The sequence below is a fragment of the Girardinichthys multiradiatus genome, chromosome 13 (assembly GCF_021462225.1).
Source record: "Girardinichthys multiradiatus isolate DD_20200921_A chromosome 13, DD_fGirMul_XY1, whole genome shotgun sequence".
Taxonomy (NCBI): domain Eukaryota; kingdom Metazoa; phylum Chordata; class Actinopteri; order Cyprinodontiformes; family Goodeidae; genus Girardinichthys; species Girardinichthys multiradiatus.
The window spans coordinates 1,925,321-1,946,624 of NC_061806.1; the positions used below are offsets into that span (position 1 = coordinate 1,925,321).

The 21,304-nt window shown below is 41.0% G+C and overlaps 1 protein-coding gene across 2 annotated transcripts; it reads right to left on the reverse strand.

The window, feature by feature from the left end:
- Positions 1–853: 853 nt before the first annotated feature.
- Positions 854–20,277, reverse strand: LOC124878920. Of its 2 annotated transcripts, none has more exons than XM_047383110.1 (6): positions 20,040–20,277; positions 2,470–2,749; positions 2,031–2,365; positions 1,500–1,913; positions 1,280–1,417; positions 854–1,187 (listed from the first exon to the last, which is right to left on the reverse strand). In XM_047383110.1, the coding sequence occupies exons 3-6, from the start codon at positions 2,139–2,141 to the stop codon at positions 1,182–1,184; spliced, it is 669 nt and encodes a 222-aa protein (XP_047239066.1). In that variant the 5' UTR covers positions 2,142–2,365; positions 2,470–2,749; positions 20,040–20,277; the 3' UTR covers positions 854–1,181. The 2 variants fall into 2 exon arrangements, with proteins under 2 accessions (XP_047239066.1, XP_047239065.1); XM_047383109.1 differs by lacking the exon at positions 20,040–20,277 and adding an exon at positions 2,972–3,698.
- Positions 20,278–21,304: the final 1,027 nt, after the last annotated feature.

Here is a 21,304-nt window from a genome sequence, read left to right on the forward strand (position 1 = left end):
TTGTAATATGTGTATATATATATATATATATATATGTGGAGTATATATATATATATATATATATATATATATGGAGTATATATATATGACAGCCCCTGGCAACACCAGGAGCAAGTCTACCCGGGATCGTTTTGAGTTATTTACAGATCCTGAAAGAGTGGGGTCTAAGCTTTCCAATGGTGTCAAACTTGTGGAAATCGAAAAAGAATTGAAGAAGATATGACTATCTGAATGTCTGCACTCACCAGACTACTTTTCTGAGAAATCAGCACTGAAAGATTCATTGTTTTCTCTGCCTGAAAACAGGGCAGTGACAAAAGCTAATTTCAATAACTTTAAATAGCCCACCTCCCCCAACTGTTTGTGAACAGAAGCTCCAACTGACTGCAACAGACTTCTGTCACTGAAGTCATAGTAGTATTTTTCTATGTAAAGATAATTTACAGCACTGCATTACAATTTATTATTTATATTATTTATGTCTGGAACTTGCATCATAACTGCAATCTAATGTCTGCATCCTGGTGATTGGTTTGGTTCCCTCTTGTTTTTAGATAAGCCTCACTTAAAGTTCCAGTCTATTAAATGTTCTGCCTCAAGCTGAGTTTGAAATCCTATCTCACAGCAATTAGCAAAATATCAGGGTTATATGGATGTGTTCTTCTTAATATGTAAAATGAAATGTCCAAAGATTATTGTAGCATGCAGAAATATTGTTTATCAGTCTTCATTTTATATGTGCAGGTATGAATAGAGCTATGAGCTTACACCTTTTGAATACGTGTTAATCTAGAAGAGGCTGGTGCTACAGCTATTTAATCTGTACCCATAAAATTTAATGTCTGCAAACCTCTTCACAAATGTGATTTTTATTTACAACTCTATACACATTACAAATTGGCAAAACGCCAAAGTCACAGTGTCACACCATAATCCTCTTCTGTGTGCTATTCTGTGTTGTGCTTTGTGGTGCTGGGCATGTAACGTCCTTCGCTTCATTGGAACAGAAAGGCCTGATCTTTGAATAAAGAGAAGTCTGCCTGTCCGTGGCCAGTTCAGGTGCAGGCAGGGCAGGAACACAGACGACCGGGGGTAAAACTCCCGGGTCACACAGCAGCTGAAAGCTAACAGGCTCTGCTTCGCTCTGAGTCCTAGCTAGGACCACACCAGGTCTTTTTGCATCAAAGCTGTTGATAAAAGCACACAAAAGACAATTAAAATATTGCATGTCTCTTTGTTATTCACAAATACAGATTGTAGAAGTCTGCATAATAGATACCTGAAGTGTAGATAACTCTTGATCTGTGGGAGCTTTCGGAAGTAGGGACTCAGGTGTGCCATCTTCCAGTCCAACCAGCTGTGGGATGTTGAGGCGACTTTCTGGCGAGCTGTTTTCCACTACCTGTAAACAGAAGGACTATAATAGAAATAAGAATATTAGTTTTTATGCATATGACTGACTTTCTTCTTCGATTTTCTATCAGATGGAATAGACTTACTTTGGCGATGTCTGCCAATGTGCTGACCCTGGTCCTCTTGTATGCTTGTTTGATAATCCCAACATCCGGGGCAAATATGGTGTGGCCAGCAATCAGGAAGTGGATGTTTAGTGTGGAGTGAAGCTTGTGTGCGACCCACCAGGTGCCATACCACAACATAAAATTGTTTTTGTCTTGCCCAGTGAAGTTGTCACAATGAAGATCCACATCAGTTTCTCCAACCCCGAAATGAGTGAAGAAGTGGTGCACGTAGCTAATGACTTCATTGCTCCCCTTCCCTGATGACATGCCTTCATCATTCAGGAAATTCACCTGTTTCTGCAGGCCTTCACAAGAGACACCAAAAAGTCCACATTTCCGTGGTGTCAGGAAGTACATTGGCCCAGGCTGCAGTGGGTTCGAGAGGAAGTGCATCTGATGAAGACAGAGGACAGAAAAAACAAGGATTAGATTAAACAAAAGCTGTGTATAGTTAAAGCAGTCTTATGTTTATACTTTATAAGAAAAAAAAGTGCAATGTGGAATAAATACCTGCTGTGCAATGTCAAAGCTGTAGGGCATCCTGATCTTCTTACTTGAAGGTGGGGAGGGGCTGATGGACAATTGATAGTTGTAGCAGGTCTTTTTGCAGGCAGCAGTCATCTTGTTGTAGACGACCCCCTCGTTTTGAACAAGCTGACGATGATCCTGTTGCTACTTGATTGCTGCAGTCTTCCTCTCCTCTGGAAGGTTTGCACTTCTCATAAGCTGGTCATTATTCTGTTGGCACTGCCAGCAGAGGTTGGTGCGGGGCCTACAGCTTCTTATGTGTGGGAATAGCTGGGTTCAAAGTGCCTTGAAGCTTGATTTGCAAATTGCATGCTCATCTGAAAGAAAAATATCACAGGGTTATTAATTTTTGATGAAGTTTTACATCACTGGTTTTTAGAAGAATTTCACTGTTCTATAGAAATATTTTTTTTATACATACCAAGCTCCTTAGCAGACTTCATATAGAGACGCCACAATGAGGCCTTTGAGACATGTGTTGGCAGTAGTTTCACATGCCAATCCCTGTTGCCAGGATGTCGACCAGGCAGCATGATGGCATGATCCTCTGCGTAGTTCATTATGAACTCCAAACTCTGCGGAGTTGCTCACTGCTGATAAACTGGGGATCCTGTGGACGCTGTCTCTTCTTCCTCAAGTGGGGTCTTGCACTGTTCTCATCAAAGTGTCTGATGATGTCAGTCAACGTGGCTTTACAAATTCTGAGCAGGGGAAACAAAGGAAATATTTACCTTATGGTTTACATCGACGAGAGTTGACAAAATTGGTACGACAATATACTACATATTTTCTGCATATAGGTGTGTTTATAGAAATAAACATCCAACACAAAACATAAAAATTCGTATTTGTTTCAACTTCAAACTTAAAAATACAATTTTTGTTGTTCCAGTCGACTAGTGACGGTCCGTCATATTTTTCACCTTTCTGCCAAGGAGGCAGAAAAGGACGAAGACAGACTGATCTCCTGAGTTACCCATGGACGCATGGAAACTCTCCCCCCCCCCTCCTTCTCTCTCCTTCTGCTCAGAGGAGACAACATCAAGTAAAATCCGTTCTTTTATTTTTATTTCTTTATCAGAAATAGCTTGGGCAGGATAGAGTAGAATTTTAGGGCGATTTAGAATCGCCACTTATAGTCTTATGTGTTCAAAGTGTATTTGCATGCCAAGTGTTATTGAATGTTGATTATCGCTGGACTCTGAAGCTGCTGAGCTTCTCAAGTTGTGTTTTTACTGTGTGACACCTGACGCAGGTGCGCTGTAAAACTGAACTGCTATAATAACCTCATAGTGAAATTCACCATTTTCTTTGTCTTCAACTTTACTGGTTTTACTGGTTTGCCACCGAAAAGTTTATGATCCTTTGTCCACTGAGTTTACAACTTTGGGGGAGGGTTTATGACCCTGTGTGAGTGTTACACTGACCTACATTCTGGCGGGCCGTTCCCAAAGCTTCATTCAACACCATATTCCTCTTGTATTTTTGCCATAACTGCCATTACTGCTCGTTTGATTTCGTACACATGCAATGCTGTTTTATTTTGTTTAGTTAGATATTTTACCCTTTTGTGTAGAACTTTGCATGTTTGATTAGGTGAAGATTATTGAATCGGAAGAGCGAGTTGTATCATGGCTGTTGATTTAATAAATATTCACGTAGATAAAGAGAAGGCGTTTGTGTTTATTTTGTGCAAGTGATTTGTCAGTCAAAATAAGGTTAAAGTTCCTCACGTTTCGGCAGTGTTGGACCACTTGTTTGCTGAGTATTGGACTATCTGCACGTTGTTGGACGTCACTGTGCCCCTCCAATGGCATCGGCAATTTTGTACCCAGGACAGCCCGCTCCTACATATCCCATCGAGCATTGCGACTGATATGACTGGGCGTCCCAAGTCTGACGTCACAAGACGCTATATAGGAAGTTGCCCATTTTGAAAACTCGCCTTCTACTAGGACCGGACTAGTGATCGAAGTGCGCCACTTCAAGAGGGCAAATCTTTGCAGAGTTCATTCATTCTCTCTCGTTGGACAACGAACAATTCCTAACTGAGGTTTCTGGAATAAGAAGGCCAGAAATTTCACTTTGCCGATCGAAGACGTGAGTTGAACACGTAACTGAGAACACGGAGTTTCGGAGAGACGAACCGCTATCGTGTTTCATTTCCAAGTCGACTTTGATGGTCAGATCATATTTTTCCTTTTGTCAAGAAGACCAAAGGACGAAGACTGACCGCTTTCCCTGAAGTTAATTGTGGACGCACAATTAACTTACCCCCACTTTTCCTTGCTCGAATTCCCTCGCTCAGGAAGAAGACGACACCAAGTAAAACTCATCTTTTATTTAATCTTTTATTTCTTTATTAGAAGGCCTGGGCAGGGTCAGAAGTTGTAGAAGCGATCAGAATTGCTGGTTAGGATCTCATGTGTTCTGAATGATATGTGCATGTAACCTTGCTTATTGAAACTTTGATGTGTTATTTTGATATCGGGATCCGCCGCGGTCCTGGAGCTGTTTGTGTTTTTACTATCTGAGAGTCAACGCGGGTGCGTTGTAAGACTGGACTGTTAAACGACCTCATGGTAAAATTCTCCATTTCCCCTTTGTCTTCAATCTCACTGTGATAGATTGCCGCCAAAAGTTAGAATGCTTTGTGCTCAGGAGTTAGGGGGAAGTTTTATGATCAGAAGATCATAAAGGACAGTCGAAACAATCGAAACGGTCGATTAAACAGTGACATCTCCGGCAATAGTTATTAATTATTACGGAGTATTTAACGGTTGTAATTGTCAGAGGCGCTGAGCCACAATTACAACACCAGAAACATCTCTGGTCTCGATTCATAAATGAGGATTTTGGTTAGGAAGTTGATTTTGTCAGGTTATGATCTGTAATTATAATTATTGATCAAGATTAATCAATCAATAATCATAAACCCAACAGCAGAAACGGTTGATTAAACAGTGACAACTAATAATAGTTATCAACTATTACTGAGAATTTAATAATTGTAACTATCAAGGGCTTTGAGCCACAATTACAACACGAGAGGACATCTCTGGTTCCGATTCATAAATGAGGATTTTTGGTTAAGAAATAAATTTTCTCAAATTATGATTTTTAATTATAATTCTTGATAAATATTACTTAATCAATAATCATAATCCCAATATTCACATGTCCTGCCACACCCTTTCTGCTGCTAAAGAATCCATCCGTATTTTGTACATGAGCTCTGGAGAAAGTTTGCGGCTACAGGACTATGTCCCAAGTGAAGAGTTCTCCTTTCTTCTTCCGTAGCATTTACAGTCAAAGTTACGTATCTTCTCCATTTCACTGTCTCTTTTTTCCTCAAATGTTGTGATAGCAATAGCTTCTGATATCTTACGTTCTAGCTCCTCAGCCGCCAGTCTAAAGCTTTCTTCGTCATCCTCGTCTTGGGTTGAAGACAGCTGCAAACTAGGAATGTTCTCCAAAGTAATGCAGTCGCTAACATCTTCCGCTTCATCTCCTTCTGATTCAGAATCTAAAGAGAATCCGGCAACGGCGGTAATGCTGAACATGTACTCACACAGCAAAGCGCTGTAACAGCTGTGATTCAGTTCGTTTGCAACAGGTTGAGCTTGGTCCATTGTGAAAAAATATATTATTTTTCATAGGAGCTGTTAAGTAGCCACGAGGTTTCTTGAAGCACGCTGGTTATTGGTCGACAAGCAGAACAAAAGCCAGCGCGGAGCCAAACAAAACCGCTACAGAAATGAGCTGAGGCTTTTCCCCTCCTGAAAATGTAAAAAAAATGTGGCTGAGTTTTAGCCTGAAAACAAGCCAAGTTTAAACATAAAATTTACAATTTTAAAACCTCTGAAACTGTCATTTAAAGAACTGAGTAGATACTACATAATTTCAACTTGCACATTTTGCAATAAAACGAAAATCACTATTTGCCCAACTACTTGTTCCTGGATTTCTCGTGGCGTGTCACATACATATATATATATACAGGGGTTGGACAATGAAACTGAAACACCTGTCATTTTAGTGTGGGAGGTTTCATGGCTAAATTGGACCAGCCTGGTAGCCAGTCTTCATTGATGGCACATAGCACCAGTAAGAGCAGAGTGTGAAGGTTCAATTAGCAGGGTAAGAGCACAGTTTTGCATACCACCAAGAAGGACCAACCACATCCAACAGGATTAACTGTGGACACAAGAGGAAGCTGTCTGAAAGGGATGTTCGGGTGCTAACCCGGATTGTATCCAAAAAACATAAAACCACGGCTGCCCAAATCACGGCAGAATTAAATGTGCACCTCAACTCTCCTGTTTCCACCAGAACTGTCCGTCGGGAGCTCCACAGGGTCAATATACACGGCCGGGCTGCTATAGCCAAACCTTTGGTCACTCATGCCAATGCCAAACGTTGGTTTCAATGGTGCAAGGAGCACAAATCTTGGGCTGTGGACAATGTGAAACATGTATTGTTCTCTGATGAGTCCACCTTTACTGTTTTCCCCACATCCAGGAGAGTTACGGTGTGGAGAAGCCCCAAAGAAGCGTACCACCCAGACTGTTGCATGCCCAGAGTGAAGCAAGGGGGTGGATCAGTGATGGTTTGGGCATATCATGGCATTCCCTTGCCCCAATACTTGTGCTAGATGGGCGCGTCACTGCCAAGGACTACCGAACCATTCTTGAGGACCATGTGCATCCAATGGTTCAAACATTGTATGTTGAAGGCGGTGCCGTGTATCAGGATGACAATGCACCAATACACACAGCAAGACTGGTGAAAGATTGGTTTGATGAACATGAAAGTGAAGTTGAACATCTCCCATGGCCTGCACTGTCACCAGATCTAAATATTATTGAGCCACTTTGGGGTGTTTTGGAGGAGCAAGTCAGGAAACGTTTTCCTCCACCAGTATCACGTAGTGACCTGGCCACTATCCTGCAAGAAGATTGGCTTAAAATCCCTCTGACCACTGTGCAGGACTTGTATATGTCATTCCCATGACGAATTGACGCTGTATTGGCCGCAAAAGGAGGCCCTACACCCTACTAATAAATTATTGTGGTCTAAAACCAGATGTTTCAGTTTCATTGTCCAACCCCTGTATACATATATATATACATATATATATATATATATATATATATATATATATATATATATATATATATATATATATATATATATATATATATATATAAATACATACATGCTTGTTTTGTGTAAGTAAGTACTAAAAACACCATCTGAATATGACTTTTGTTTAATCTGTCTCTGCAGGACAACTTTTACGGCAGTTCAAGGTATGTTTTAAATATGCAGATCAAGTGTAATTATGAACTACTAACAAAGTATAACGGATCGAGAATAAGTTTAATTATTATGACAAATCAATCTTAGTTGCCTATGTTGATGGTTGTCTGAATGTTTGTTTACAAAATGTATTCCATTTATAGGGAGCAGCAATAAATGGAATGGAAGTACAAGCTGTGCCCTGTATGCTTGGACACTAATGCAGAGTTATTTAGGCATTATTGATTGCACCATAGCCTGTACTCAAGATTCAGCCCTGTACCCTGTCCCTACAGTGACTGCAATTGTACTTTCCAGTGCTTTAATGCAGTTAAAGCTAATTTGTCATGGTCTCATAGTGATACAGGCAGAGTAAATGCAACTGACAGACCATAGAGTGCATGTTTACATGTTCCATTTGAGGCCTTCAGCAGCCATTTTCTAAGCCATCACCATTTTATCATTTATGGACTCATTTGGGAATTCATGAAGTGATATTATGTCCGTACAGTCACCACAGTTACAGTACAAATTGAACGGTAATTTTATGAGCCACTAAGATGGTTCATATTATAAGGAAAATGTGTTATTCTCTACCGCAGACGGTCAAAGGCTACCACCCCTTTTGTACATAGATGATCTTGCAATAGCAAACCCACTTTGAACATCACGGAAAGTCCATAAACTATGTTCAGTCTACTGGGGATTTGCTGATCTGCCCAGTAAATGAAGATCATCATTGCATGTGCTTCAGGTAGCAGCCTTACATAAGATGTCTGACATTCAGAAGTTTGGCTACAAAATATTTTTTGGTGCTCTGTTACAAGATCCAAACTCTTGAGCAACACTGTATTTATTAAGTCCATTGGTAAAGCAATAAAGGACATTGTCTTGTGTTTTGTGGCTGATAATCTTGCAGCTAATGCATTTGCAGGATTTACAAATTCAGGCTCATGATGTTGGGGTGGAGAATTCAGTCTGAGGACAAAGTCCCACCATCCATCATAAATACTTCACCCTGGATTATTTGAATAGAAAGATTGTGTCAATCCCATACAAGCACACAGACAAGATCAACCTATCCCAAAGACATTCACGGTAAAGAAAACGATTGATGGGAATGGCCATGAAAATGCTACTTTGCTCCGACTACTCCCATTTATTATTGGTGGTAAGGTTCCAGAGGAGGATGGAGCATGGACAGTGCTCATAGATTGAAAGGAGGTAGTAGAGCTCATGCTTTGCCCAGTATTTACAGATGAATCATTCCAGTATTTGCAGATGAAAGTAGACACATAGACACATGCTGCGAGATATTTTTCATGATTTTGCTTTGCTCAGAGCTAAGCAACACTAAGCATTTCCCCCCCAACCTCATTCGTGGTTTTGGACCCCTTGTCCACATGTGGACAATGAGATCTGAGGGAAAGTTACATATTGAACACATAACTGACAGCAGCATGATTTACAACACATCAAGTCTCAAAGTGTACTGAACTAATTATTGTGTGGAGATGTTTTTGTCTGTGGGATGGAGGAGGATTGCCTTAGTTTTGTATAATTGAACAGATTCTTCTTGTTGATAGCAAGATCATCTTTCTTTGCAAGAGACATACATTTCGCTAGGAAAATTAACTGTCCATATTTTAACAGATCTCAATGACACAATGCCTCTCTCTGCATAATAAAGTAAGTAAGTAAACTGATTTCAAAACTGATGAAAGACTGCTTTCAACACCAAAACAATTCTACACTACTATACTAAAAATTCTGCTTATCTATAGGTAATGGCTCTTAACTTTGTTCAAAGATGGAGCAGATGTTGCCATTAAGCTCATTGTGACCAAGCGACCTGTCAGTAGAAGACCTCAAGAATATAATGCAAGAGAAGTTTAACCCAAGGCTGGACTGTGACTTTACCCTTTAATATAAAGATCCTGACTTTAATGGACAGTTTAGTGTTATTGTAGATATTCAGGAGGTCCATGATAAAGGAACATTGATAGTGGTAAGGTCTTAAAATTATTCATCCCTCATTGGAAGCTCTGACACGACATATTGCTGAATCCAAGCCAAACATAGAAATGTGTAAAATACTAACCACTGTCTCATATTTTCCCAATAAAACAGGAGAGCTACGTGGATGAATTTTTTGATAACATTGTAATGGGCAAGTCACAAAAAACTCCACCTATGGCCACGGCAACATCAAAATGCACCCGTTCAGAGTGCTCGACATGCCCTTCCACTATATCTCCAGAAAAAAGCTACGCAGATGTCCTGGACAAGAAGCTAATAAAATAAAAAAATGAAGGAGACCATCCTGGACATAGAAGCTCGGGGCATGCGGGACAACCTTGTCTTCTCCGGCATCCCAGAACTTTGTCTTATTGCAAGAGATTCATAAATCTGCCACAGCTGCAAATGACCTTAAATCACCTGAGTTTTCTGCCTGCTTTAACTATAGGCAGAGGGGAGTAGCAATTTGCAAATAGAAAAAAAAACCTAAATGCACCTTAATAAGCTCACTTAACAAGGAGATCAGTGAAAATCAAAGTGGTACTTAAATAAATTCCTGCAAGAATTGAGAATGGACATAGAATACAAGCAAGTTTCTTGGATTGCCCGTTCTGCCCCAGACAGGGAGTTATAATCCTTTTATATTTCTCACACAGCTGAAAATGTAATTCACAACACAGGAAAAAGAAAATAAAACAGTCCATGAACATCAGATGTTTAAAGGGGGTCAGCACAATGTGAAGCCCTGGAGAGATGAGAGGTATCTTCTCTTGGGAGAACAAAACCTCAATATCAGGGGAAGGCCCTGCATTTCAGGCGCCTTTAAGTGTGGAATGCTGACCTGACAAGAGTAGATCTGGTCTAAACTGGACATTTCATAGACAATGATTCAGGGCACACATAAGAAGAACAGATGATATCCCGATATATAATACAAAAATACCCGTACTCGTACTCGTATATCAGTGCGAGTATGAGTAAAAGATATGTATTGTCTGTATATATGCCCCAAATGTTGACTATCCTTCCCGTTACTAAAAACGGGAAGGATAGTGCGGTACCATCGTCTTTGAGGAAGAGATGTGCCCAGAAAAAAAATCCTGAATGATTGTGATCGGCGATCACTTCAACATTTGGTGAAATCAAATCGAAGAAAAACAACAGTAGAACTCCGGCCTATGTTTAATAGTGAAAGTAAGAGCATTTCCACACGCACATGTGAACAGCTGAACAGGTATTTAGCCTTAAGAAAACCACTAATCAGTGAGGCTAACAGGAAAAAAGGCTTCAATGTGCTAGGGAGCATAAATATTGGACTCTGGAGCAATGGAAGAAGGTCATATGGTCTGATGAGTCCAGATTTACCCTGTTCCAGAGTGATTAGCGCATCAGGGTAAGAAGAGAGGCAGGTGAAGTGATGCACCCATCATGCCTAGTGTCATGGAGTGACATTTTGGACTTGTTGGTTTATTTTGTAATTTTGATTCTCCTTATGGCTCTTTGTTTATTTCTTAAGTTATTGTTTATATGTTCCCCTCTAGTTTCTCTGTTTACTTTAGTTCATAGTTATTCTAGTTCTTTATTTCCTCCTCTGATTTATTCTCTTGCTTAGTTTGTGTTTTCTGTTTCAGTCCTTTCACCCATCCTCAGCCTTTGTATTTGTTTCACCTGTTCCTTGTCACACCTGTTCCCTGTTTCTTTGATTACCTGCCTTTTGTTCCCCTCTCTGTGCTCTGTGTATATTAGTTGTTCTGTTTGTTTAGTTCCTCGCTGGTTCCTTGTTTCTATGTCGGTGATGTCTATGCTTCGTTTATGCTACGTTTCTATGCTACGTTTCTATGTCTATGCTTTGTTCATGCTTCGTTTATGCTACGCTTTGGATACCTATGCTTCGTTTGGACTATGCTATGCCTTGCTATGAGTACCTGCAGGTTTGCGCAAGTTTTGATCTAGTCCTTGTTTAATCCCTGCAGTGTGTTTTGTTACCTTTTGGACTTTTTTATGAATAAACAAGGAAGTAACTATGATGCGGCTACCGAGCTCTTGTCTGCGCTTTGGTCCGACCCTCAGTCCTTACCTGACACCTAGTGCCTACTCTACAAGCCTGTGGGGGCAGTGCTATGATCTGGGGTTGCTGCAGTTGGTCAAGTCTGGGTTCAGCAACAGTATGTTTTCAAAGAATGAGGTCAGCTGACTACCTGAATATACTGAATGACCAGGTTATTCCATCAATGGATTTTTTCTTCCCTGATGACACGGGCATATCCCAAGATGACAATGCTAGGATTCATTGGGCTCGAATTGTGAAAGAGAGGTTCAAGGAGCATGAGACATCATTCTCACACATGGATTGGCCACCACAGAGTCCAGACCTTAACCACATTGAGAATCTTTGAGATGTGCTGGAGAAGGCTTTGCACAGCGGTCAGACTCTACCATCATCAATGCAAGATCTTGGTGAAAGATTAATGGAACAATGGGTGGAAATAAATCTTGTGACATTGCAGAAACTTATTGAAACAATAACAGCGAATGCGTGCCATAATCAAAGCTAAAGGCGGTCCAACAAAATATTAGTGTGTGACCTTTTTTTTTTTGGTGGTGATTTTTTTTTGGCCAGGCAGTGTAAGAAAGAAAACCCACAAAGCAATGCCAGGAGGTTTAATACATCTTTGCTTAAGGATGAAGACTTTATCAAATATTTTAAAGAAGATTGGACTTCATATTTGGAGTTTAATGACCTCCCGGGGACATCAACATCTGTTCTCTGGGAGGCAGGGAAAACAGTGATGAGAGGTAAAATAATCTCATTCTCATCACATAAGAAGAAAAAAGAAAACAAACGTATTCAGGAATTAGAAGAAACCATTAAACTGTTAGAAGCTTCACAGGAAGAGGAACTGCTGTGCAAACTACATAAAGCAAAACTAGAATTAAAATAAATTATTGACAAAATCTTTTTACCAGCTAAAAATAAATAAAGAAAAGACAACTATATCAATCCCAGAACCCAGTGGTGGACACCGGCAGTAAGGGATGCAGTTAAGCTGAAGAAGGAGTCCTATCGGCTGTGGTTGGCTTGTGGGACTCCTGAGGCGGCTGACGGGTACCGTGAGGCCAAGCGTGCTGAGGCCCGGGCTGTGGCAGAGGCAAAAACTCAGGCCTGGGAGGACTTCGGTGAGGCCATGGAGAAGGACTACTGGTTGGCCTCGAAGCGATTCTGGCAAACTGTCCATCGCCTCAGGAGGGGGAAGCAGTGCTTCGCCAACACTGTTTATAGTGGGGGCGGGAGACTGCTGACCTCGACTGTAGACATTATCGGGCGGTGGAAGGAGTACTTCGAGGATCTCCTCAATCCTGCCATCACGCATTCCGTGGTGGAAACAGAGGCTTGGGACTTGGGGATGGACTCTTTCATCACCCAGCACCCAGGTAAGGCCTACGCCAGGGTATTGGAGAGGAGAGTCTGACCGATAGTCGAACCTCGGCTTCAGGAGGAACAGTGTGGTTTTCGTCCCAGCCGTGGAACACTGGACCAGCTCTATACCCTCTACAGGGTGCTCGAGGGTTCATGGGAGTTTGCCCAACCGGTTCACATGTGTTTTGTGGACCTGGAGAAGGCATTCGACTGTGTCCCTCGTGATGCCCTGTGGGGGGTGCTCCAGGAGTATGGAATCGGGGGCCCTTTACTAGGGGCCATCCGGTCCCTGTACGAGCGGAGTAGGAGTTTGGTCCGCATTGCCGGCACTAAGTCGGACCTGTTCCCAGTGCATGTTGGACTCCGGCAGGGCTGCCCTTTGTCACCGGTCCACTTCATAACTTTTATGGACAGGATTTCTAGACGCAGCCAAGGGCCGGAGGGGGTCGGGTTTGGGGACCAGTGGATTTCGTCTCTTCTTTTTGCAGATGACGTGGTCCTGCTGGCCCCCTCTAGCCAAGACCTACAGCATGCGCTGTGGCGGTTCGCAGCCGAGTGTGAAGCGGCTGGGATGAAGATCAGTTCCTCCAAGTCCGAGGCCATGGTACTCGACCGGAAAAGGGTGGCTTGTCCTCTTCAGGTTGGAGGGGAGTTCTTGCCTCAAGTGGAGGAGTTTAAGTATCTCGGGGTCTTGTTCACGAGTGAGGGAAGAATGGAGCGGGAGATCGACAGACGGATCGGTGCGGCTGCCACAGTAATGGGGGCGCTGTGCCGGTCCGTTGTGGTGAAGAGAGAGCTGAGCCGAAAAGCAAAGCTCTCAATTTACTGGTCGGTCTACGTTCCTACCCTCACCTATGGCCATGAACTTTGGGTCATGACCGAAAGAACGAGATCCCGGATACAAGCGGCTGAAATGAGCTTCCTCCGTAGGGTGGCCGGGCACTCCCTTAGAAATAGGGTGAGGAGCTCGGCCATCCGGGAGGGTCTCGGAGTAGAGCCGCTGCTCCTCCACATCGAGAGGAGCCAGTTGAGGTGGCTCGGGCATCTATACCTCCTGGACGCCTTCCTCGGGAGGTGTTCCAGGCACGTCCAACCGGGAGGAGGCCCAGGGGACGGCCCAGGACACGCTGGAGGGACTATGTCTCTCGGCTGGCCTGGGAACGCCTTGGGCTCCCCCTGGAGGAACTGGAGGAGGTGTCTGGAGAGAGGGACGTCTGGGCGTCTCTGTTGAGTCTGTTGCCCCCGCGACCCGGTCCCGGATAAGCGGAAGACAACGAGTACGAGTACAACTATATCTACTGTTAAAGACTCGACAGGGAATACAGTTTAGGATCCTGAAAGAATAAACAGCACTTTCAGAGATTTCTACGATGCTTTATACTCACCACAGATAGACCTGTCAGATAACATTGATCAATTTCTGGATAAAGCAACACTTCCTAAATTATCAGATAATCAAGCGATGGTCCTGGATGTACCACTGAGTTCAGCCGAAATCCAAGAAGCTCTCACAAGTATGCCCAATAAAAAGGCTCCAGGCCCAGGTGGATTGCTAACAGAGTTCAACAAATAATTCTGGAATATTGTAGCTCCGACATTCCACAGAATGTTGCAGGAAAAAGAAGAAAATGGCAGACTTCCGCCAAATATAAATTCTGCCAACATTACTCTTCTGTTAAAACCAAGAAAAGGCCCAGTAGTTCCTACCAGCTACCATCCCATATCCCCTATTAACGTTGATCTCACAATAATCCGTAAAGCCTTCACAAAAAGACTATAAAAAGTAACTCCTTTCATAATACATCCTGACCAAAGTTGTTTTTTAAAAAGGAGGCATTCATCCAGAAATTCCTGCAGATTACTTAATTTAATAGACTATTCCTACAGTAAAAATATTGAGACTAATATATTATCTCTAGATGCAGAGAAAGCATTTGATAGAGTTAAATGGAAATTCTTGTTTGCAACCTTGACTAAATTTGGTTTTGGAAACTCTTTCATAAATTGGTTAAAAACATTATACAGTTCCCCAGCAGCATGTTTCAGGACAAATAACCAAATATCTTCCAGCTTCTATCTTCAGAGGGGCACCAGGCAGGGATGCCCCCTTTCCCCCTCATTATGTGCTATTTTTATTGAACCACTAGGGGCACATTCAGACAAACTAAAGATATTAAAGGCATTAAATACATGAATATTGAACATAAAATCAGTCTTTATGCAAATGATATATTACTTTTTCTCCAGCATTCGCAAACCTCTGTCTCTCAGGTAATTGGATTGATAAATTCTTTCTCAAGAATTTTGTATTAATCTATAAATTGGTTAAAATCTAGAGTTCTTCCAATTAATTGTTCTTTCCACAATTCCCTTTATACACAACTACAGTCAGGGAATATTACATATTTGGGTATTAATGTTTCTCCTAGATTGGCAGATTTAACTAAATTAAACCATATCCCGCTTTTAAAAAAGTGGAAGATGATCTCGCTAGATGAAAATGTCTACCAATATGACTCATGTCCAGGTCTGCCTTAATAAAAGTGATGGTTTTGCCACAAATCAATTAATTATTCTCAATGATACCAAATAAACCATCATTAAATCTCTGAACTCTTTCTGGAACTTTGGACTTTGAAAAGATAAACCCTTGCGTATTAGCTTAAAAACAATGCAAAGGACCAAAGATAAAGGAGGACTAGATCTAACTAACTTTCATCATTACTTCGTAGCCAACAGGCTACAATACATCTCAAAATAGTTTACAATCACTTTGCAATAATATTAAGATTTCAGATCTACCATTTATTAGCTCAAATATAAAATAACATGTACAGTATGCTTTAAAAGCCTCATTATCAGCACCTCTCTGACGGCATGGTGGGAATATCTAAAAATGACAGGGTCTTCACTAATCCTATGCAGACGTACACCCATCTGGAACAACCCTGAAATCTTACAAAAAAATATTATGATAAACTTTCCAGATTGGAGGACTAAAGGAACTGAATACCTGGAACATATACTTGAAGGAATTCAGTTCATCCCATTTAACAGATTAATTATACAATATGCAATGGACAAGAATATATTTTTACAATATAAACAAATTAAATCTATAATAAAAAATAAATGTAGGCTTAAAAACCTTGGGTTACAAATGCCATCAAGTGTGCTAGAGTTCCTAAAACTCAACCCCCTGAAATTAATGTCTAAAATACACAGGACACTGTCTTATATAGATGAATTAATTTTCCTTCCTATTACGAAATGGGAGGTTGACTTATAAGTCAATTTTGACCAGACAGTCTGGTCTCAGATATGTTCCAGACGTTTTAAAATGACTAGTAACCCCAGTTTACAATTAATACAATATCAAATCATTCATAGGGTATACAGGTTATTCTCAAAATATTAGCATATTGTGATAAAGTTCATTATTTTCCATAATGTCATGATGAAAATTGAACATTCATATATTTTAGATTCATTGCACACTAACTGAAATATTTCAGGTCTTTTATTGTCTTAATATGGATGATTTTGGCATACAGCTCATGAAAACCCCAAATTCCTATCTCACAAAATTAGCATATTTCATCCGACCAATAAAAGAAAAGTGTTTTTCATACAAAAACGTCAACCTTCAAATAATCATGTACAGTTATGCACTCAATACTTGGTCGGGAATCCTTTGGCAGAAATTACTGCTTCAATGCGGCGTGGCATGGAGGCAATCAGCCTGTGGCACTGCTGAGGTCTTATGGAGGCCCAGGATGCTTTGATAGCGGCCTTTAGCTCATCCAGAGTGTTGGGTCTTGAGTCTCTCAACGTTCTCTTCACAATATCCAACAGATTCTCTATGGGGTTCAGGTCAGGAGAGTTGGCAGGCCAATTGAGCACAGTGATACCATGGTCAGTAAACCATTTACCAGTGGTTTTGGCACTGTGAGCAGGTGCCAGGTTGTGCTGAAAAATGAAATCTTCATCTCCATAAAGCTTTTCAGCAGATGGAAGCATGAAGTGCTCCAAAATCTCCTGATAGCTAGCTGCATTGACCCTGCCCTTGATAAAACACAGTGGACCAACACCAGCAGCTGACACGGCACCCCAGACCATCACTGACTGTGGGTACTTGACACTGGACTTCTGGCATTTCCTTCTCCCCAGTCTTCCTCCAGACTCTGGCACCTTGATTTCCGAATGACATGCAGAATTTGCTTTCATCCGAAAAAAGTACCTTGGACCACTGAGCAACAGTCCAGTGCTGCTTCTCTGTAGCCCAGGTCAGGCGCTTCTGCTGCTGTTTCTGGTTCAAAAGTGGCTTGACCTGGGGAATGCGGCACCTGTAGCCCATTTCCTGCACACGCCTGTGCACAGTGGCTCTGGATGTTTCTACTCCAGACTCAGTCCACTGCTTCCGCAGGTCCCCCAAGGTCTGGAATCGGCCCTTCTCCACAATCTTCCTCAGGGTCCGGTCACCTCTTCTCGTTGTGCAGCGTTTTCTGCCACAATTTTTCCTTCCCACAGACTTCCCACTGAGGTGCCTTGATACAGCACTCTGGGAACAGCCTATTCGTTCAGAAATTTATTTGTGTCTTACCCTCTTGCTTGAGAGTGTCAATAGTGGCCTTCTGGACAACAGTCAGGTCGGCAGTCTTACCCATGATTGGGGTTTTGAGTGATGAACCAGGCTGGGAGTTTTAAAGGCCTCAGGAATCTTTTGCAGGTGTTTAGAGTTAACTCGTTGATTCAGATGATTAGGTTCATAGCTCGTTTAGAGACCTTTTTAATGATATGCTAATTTAGTGAGATAGGAATTTTGGGTTTTCATGAGCTGTATGCCAAAATCATCTGTATTAAGACAATGAAAGACCTGAAATATTTCAGTTAGTGTGCAATGAATCTAAAATATATGAATGTTAAATTTTCATCATGACATTATGGAAAATAATGAACTTTATCACAATATGCTAATATTTTGAGAAGGACCTGTATATGTGAAAACACTCAAATTCGATTGAAAGTTCGGCCTTGTTTCTTTAAAGATAAACATTCTCCCACTGTTTGTGGGAACCTGTAAACCCCTCATTGACCACTGACAGGCTTTTATCCCAGTTCAATCATCCCTGCTTGAAGTTTTTAATTACAAGAAGTTGCCAAAGGATCTAACACAGTTGGTCTATACATATGTTGTGATTTGGGGTTGTTTGGTTTTTGGTTTCGGGTTTTTTCTTATGTTTTTCACAGTTAAGGTTTTGACTCGTTCTTTTGTTTATTATTATTTTTTATTCTTCGTAGATTTTGAATCATGCTTCTGTTTATTATTTTTCTGGTCATGTTTTAGTCTTGTTCATGTTTTGTCAAGTTTGGTTTTGTTTGTATATTAGTCTCTGTTTTTGCCGCAGCCACAATTTGTTCTGTCTGTTAATTAAGTTTATTCGGTTCACCTGCTCAAAGTTAATCTGTCTCCTTGCTCCACCTGGTTTTCACTCCATATATACACACCTGTTCAGTTAGTCATCATGGAAACATTTCTCATATCATGTCTTGTTCTCAAACCAAGTCTTGTTTTATGATCATGCCATGCCTGTCTCGTCTGCCCGTTTGTTGTTTTGTTCCTGCCTCCTGCTGTGAGTGAGTTTTTGATATTAAACCTTTTTCACTTACCATCACGTTGCCTGCTCGTCTGCATTTTGGGGTCCTATCTTGCAAGCCTTAACAACATATACAACAAAGGTGGTACCAGCAGCCTCTCTCTGTGCATCAAGGCATGTATTTGCAGACCCAGAGTGCAGATATCATGGCATACAGGAAGGTTTTTAGTTACATAAGCTCTTTCAAAAATGTAGGTATTTTTGTGCTGCTCTCAGCTTCGAACTACAGAAACAATCATGCACATAGAGCAGAAAATTAGGTGATCCAGACAGTTTTCTGTTGGATAACTGTTAACATATTTAAGGGAACCACTGAAGAGCACAGCAGAAGGCAGGGAAAACCAGCATCATATCAATTAACTAATTCAGGAAGATTTAGCTGGATAACAGACTCTGTTCAATGTGTTTTATCTAGCTCTTTGTGTTTCTAATACAGTCATCTTTTGCCTTCGAAGGATCTGGAGCCAGCCAACTGTTTTAAATTTACATAGTTTCATCTTTTCAGCTACACTATTCAAAGTGTTGGTAAGGTGCTTCAAGTTAAGTTTGACAAGTTAATGTTTACAATTCATGTTTAATATTTAAAGTTTTTTTTAATTAAAAATGTTGTGCAAAAACAGGTTTGGTTTCGAAATTAGCAACTAATTATAAATAATGATTAACAAAATGATGAATATTGTTAGAATATTTAATTTTTAGTCAGACTAACAAATTAGTGCATTACTGTTGGGCAAAAATGATTGCTTTAACAATTAGCAACTATTAATATTTATTATTGGCAATTAAATATTAACAGAATTTATAATAAAATTAGAATATAAAAGTTTTAGTCAGACTAACAGATCAGGGCGCCACCTTATCAAGAATCATTAGCCAAACAATTTTCAGTCTGTTAGGTAATGTCTTGTTAAACGCCAGCCCAATGTGGGGTAATATTATTGAACAATAAATGAAAGAGACTTGAGCACTGACATTTGAAAGAGCAAGCCTTGAACACAAATATAAAATAGACACAACATACCTTCGTTCCAAAATATAAAAAGTTATTTTACAGAGTGATCCATCTCCAAGTAAAACTATTTTAGTCAACTGTTTGATTAGGCTAGTAACACTTAACTAACACTCCGAAGCAAAGATGAAGATAATAAGGATTTAACTACAAAAAAAAAGAAATGAGGACAAACTGAAACAAATAACTAATAAAATAATTTAATAATATCACAGTTCAGTGTGGATATTTATGTTTAGGAACTAAGTGTTTTAACTAATTGTCAGTGTCTGAACTGCTGATCATGTCAGTAATCGGTTTCCTCACTAGGCGTCGCAGGATTCCTGGAATCTGGAGGCTGACAGGTGCAGCCTATCTGGTCATCAGCCACGGTGCTATAAGAAGGAGGACTTCAGCGGCTGACTGTTTTGCCCCCTGTGGTATTACACCCAGCTCTCCTCAAATCTTGTGTTTTCAAGTGTTTGTCAAAGCTAAGCTCCTTAGTAACTCTACGCCTTCCACACAGGTCTTACTCTATGCATCGTTACCTTGGTTTCGAAGAATCTTTGGAAAGTCCCACAGACTGTGAACCTCATCGGACATCTTACCTTGGCTGGCAGTCCGACCGGATCAGAGTACCGTTTCAGTTGCGAACCTTGTCCACCCTCCTCGAAGGATTACCTCCGTGGCTCCTGTCGGCACCTCACTCTGGATCAGCACTCAGTCCCGACGCGTTCTCTCCCTGGCGGATACCGACGCCCCATCAGTAAGCATATCTGCAAACTGCGTTTTGTTTCCATTATCTATTACTTACCCTTGTTCCTCCCCATCACAGTTCAGCCTGGCTTCCTTGTCACCGGACACTCGTTCCAGTCTTTAAATAAAATAACTAAAACGTTCTTGGTTTCTGAGTGTTCTCTGCATGTGGGTCAAGCTGGCAGTCAGAACTATGACACTAATAAGTACCAGCAATTTGTATGTGTTCAAACCAGTTCATATTCACTTATACTCATCTGGAACACCACGTTGGAGAGCAGGAGTGGTGAAAAGTTGTGGTCTGGCTGATTAACAGGCAATACACTCTGTCATGTTATTGCTTTTAGCGTAAATGTTATCCATTCTAACCAGGTGTTCTTCTGAGAAAATCCAGTTTCAACCTGTAACATTACTTCAGGTGATGAGACATTTAAGTAAGTGACCAATGATTGAGGAGGTGTGGTTGGGCTAGGAGAAGGGCTAACACCAGTAATATCTAGAACTTCATCAGGAGGTTTAGGTTGATCCACAAACTGAATCAAAACAATCCCAGTGGGTCTCTTCCAGAGACATCAGCTCCTAAAACCTAAATTAATTCATTAAGTTCTGCATGATTAACAGTAGGCCAGGGATTCTTCCACCTTTCTCTGACTGTTTTTACCAGTGGATTATATCTAGTGGTGTCAGCTCGTTGGGTGGACTTGTCTCTAATCAAACTGATGTGTTGCCGCAGGCCCGGTGGAATATAGGTAGAGTTCGGGTTGACATAACCTTTTGGATTTGAATTCCAGTACACAAATCTACACATCTGCATTATGAAACCAACTGTCATAACCTCTGCGGGGTACCACGTCACAGAGGTCAATCCTCGCTGCCACTTTGGTATTCTTAGGGTTACCTTTACGGTTACCTGTCTCAGTTGTTCTGATGTGGAGACAGCTCTGTCAGACCTGATAAGCTTTGATTAAAAAAAAAAACATGGAAAGAATAAACCAACATAACATAACAATGATGAAGACAGAGAACAAACATGCAAAAAGTCCCATCTTCTGTACATCTTCAATTTGGGAGACTTGAGGTAGATAAAAGACATCTTCTCATTTAAAGGAAACGTTGC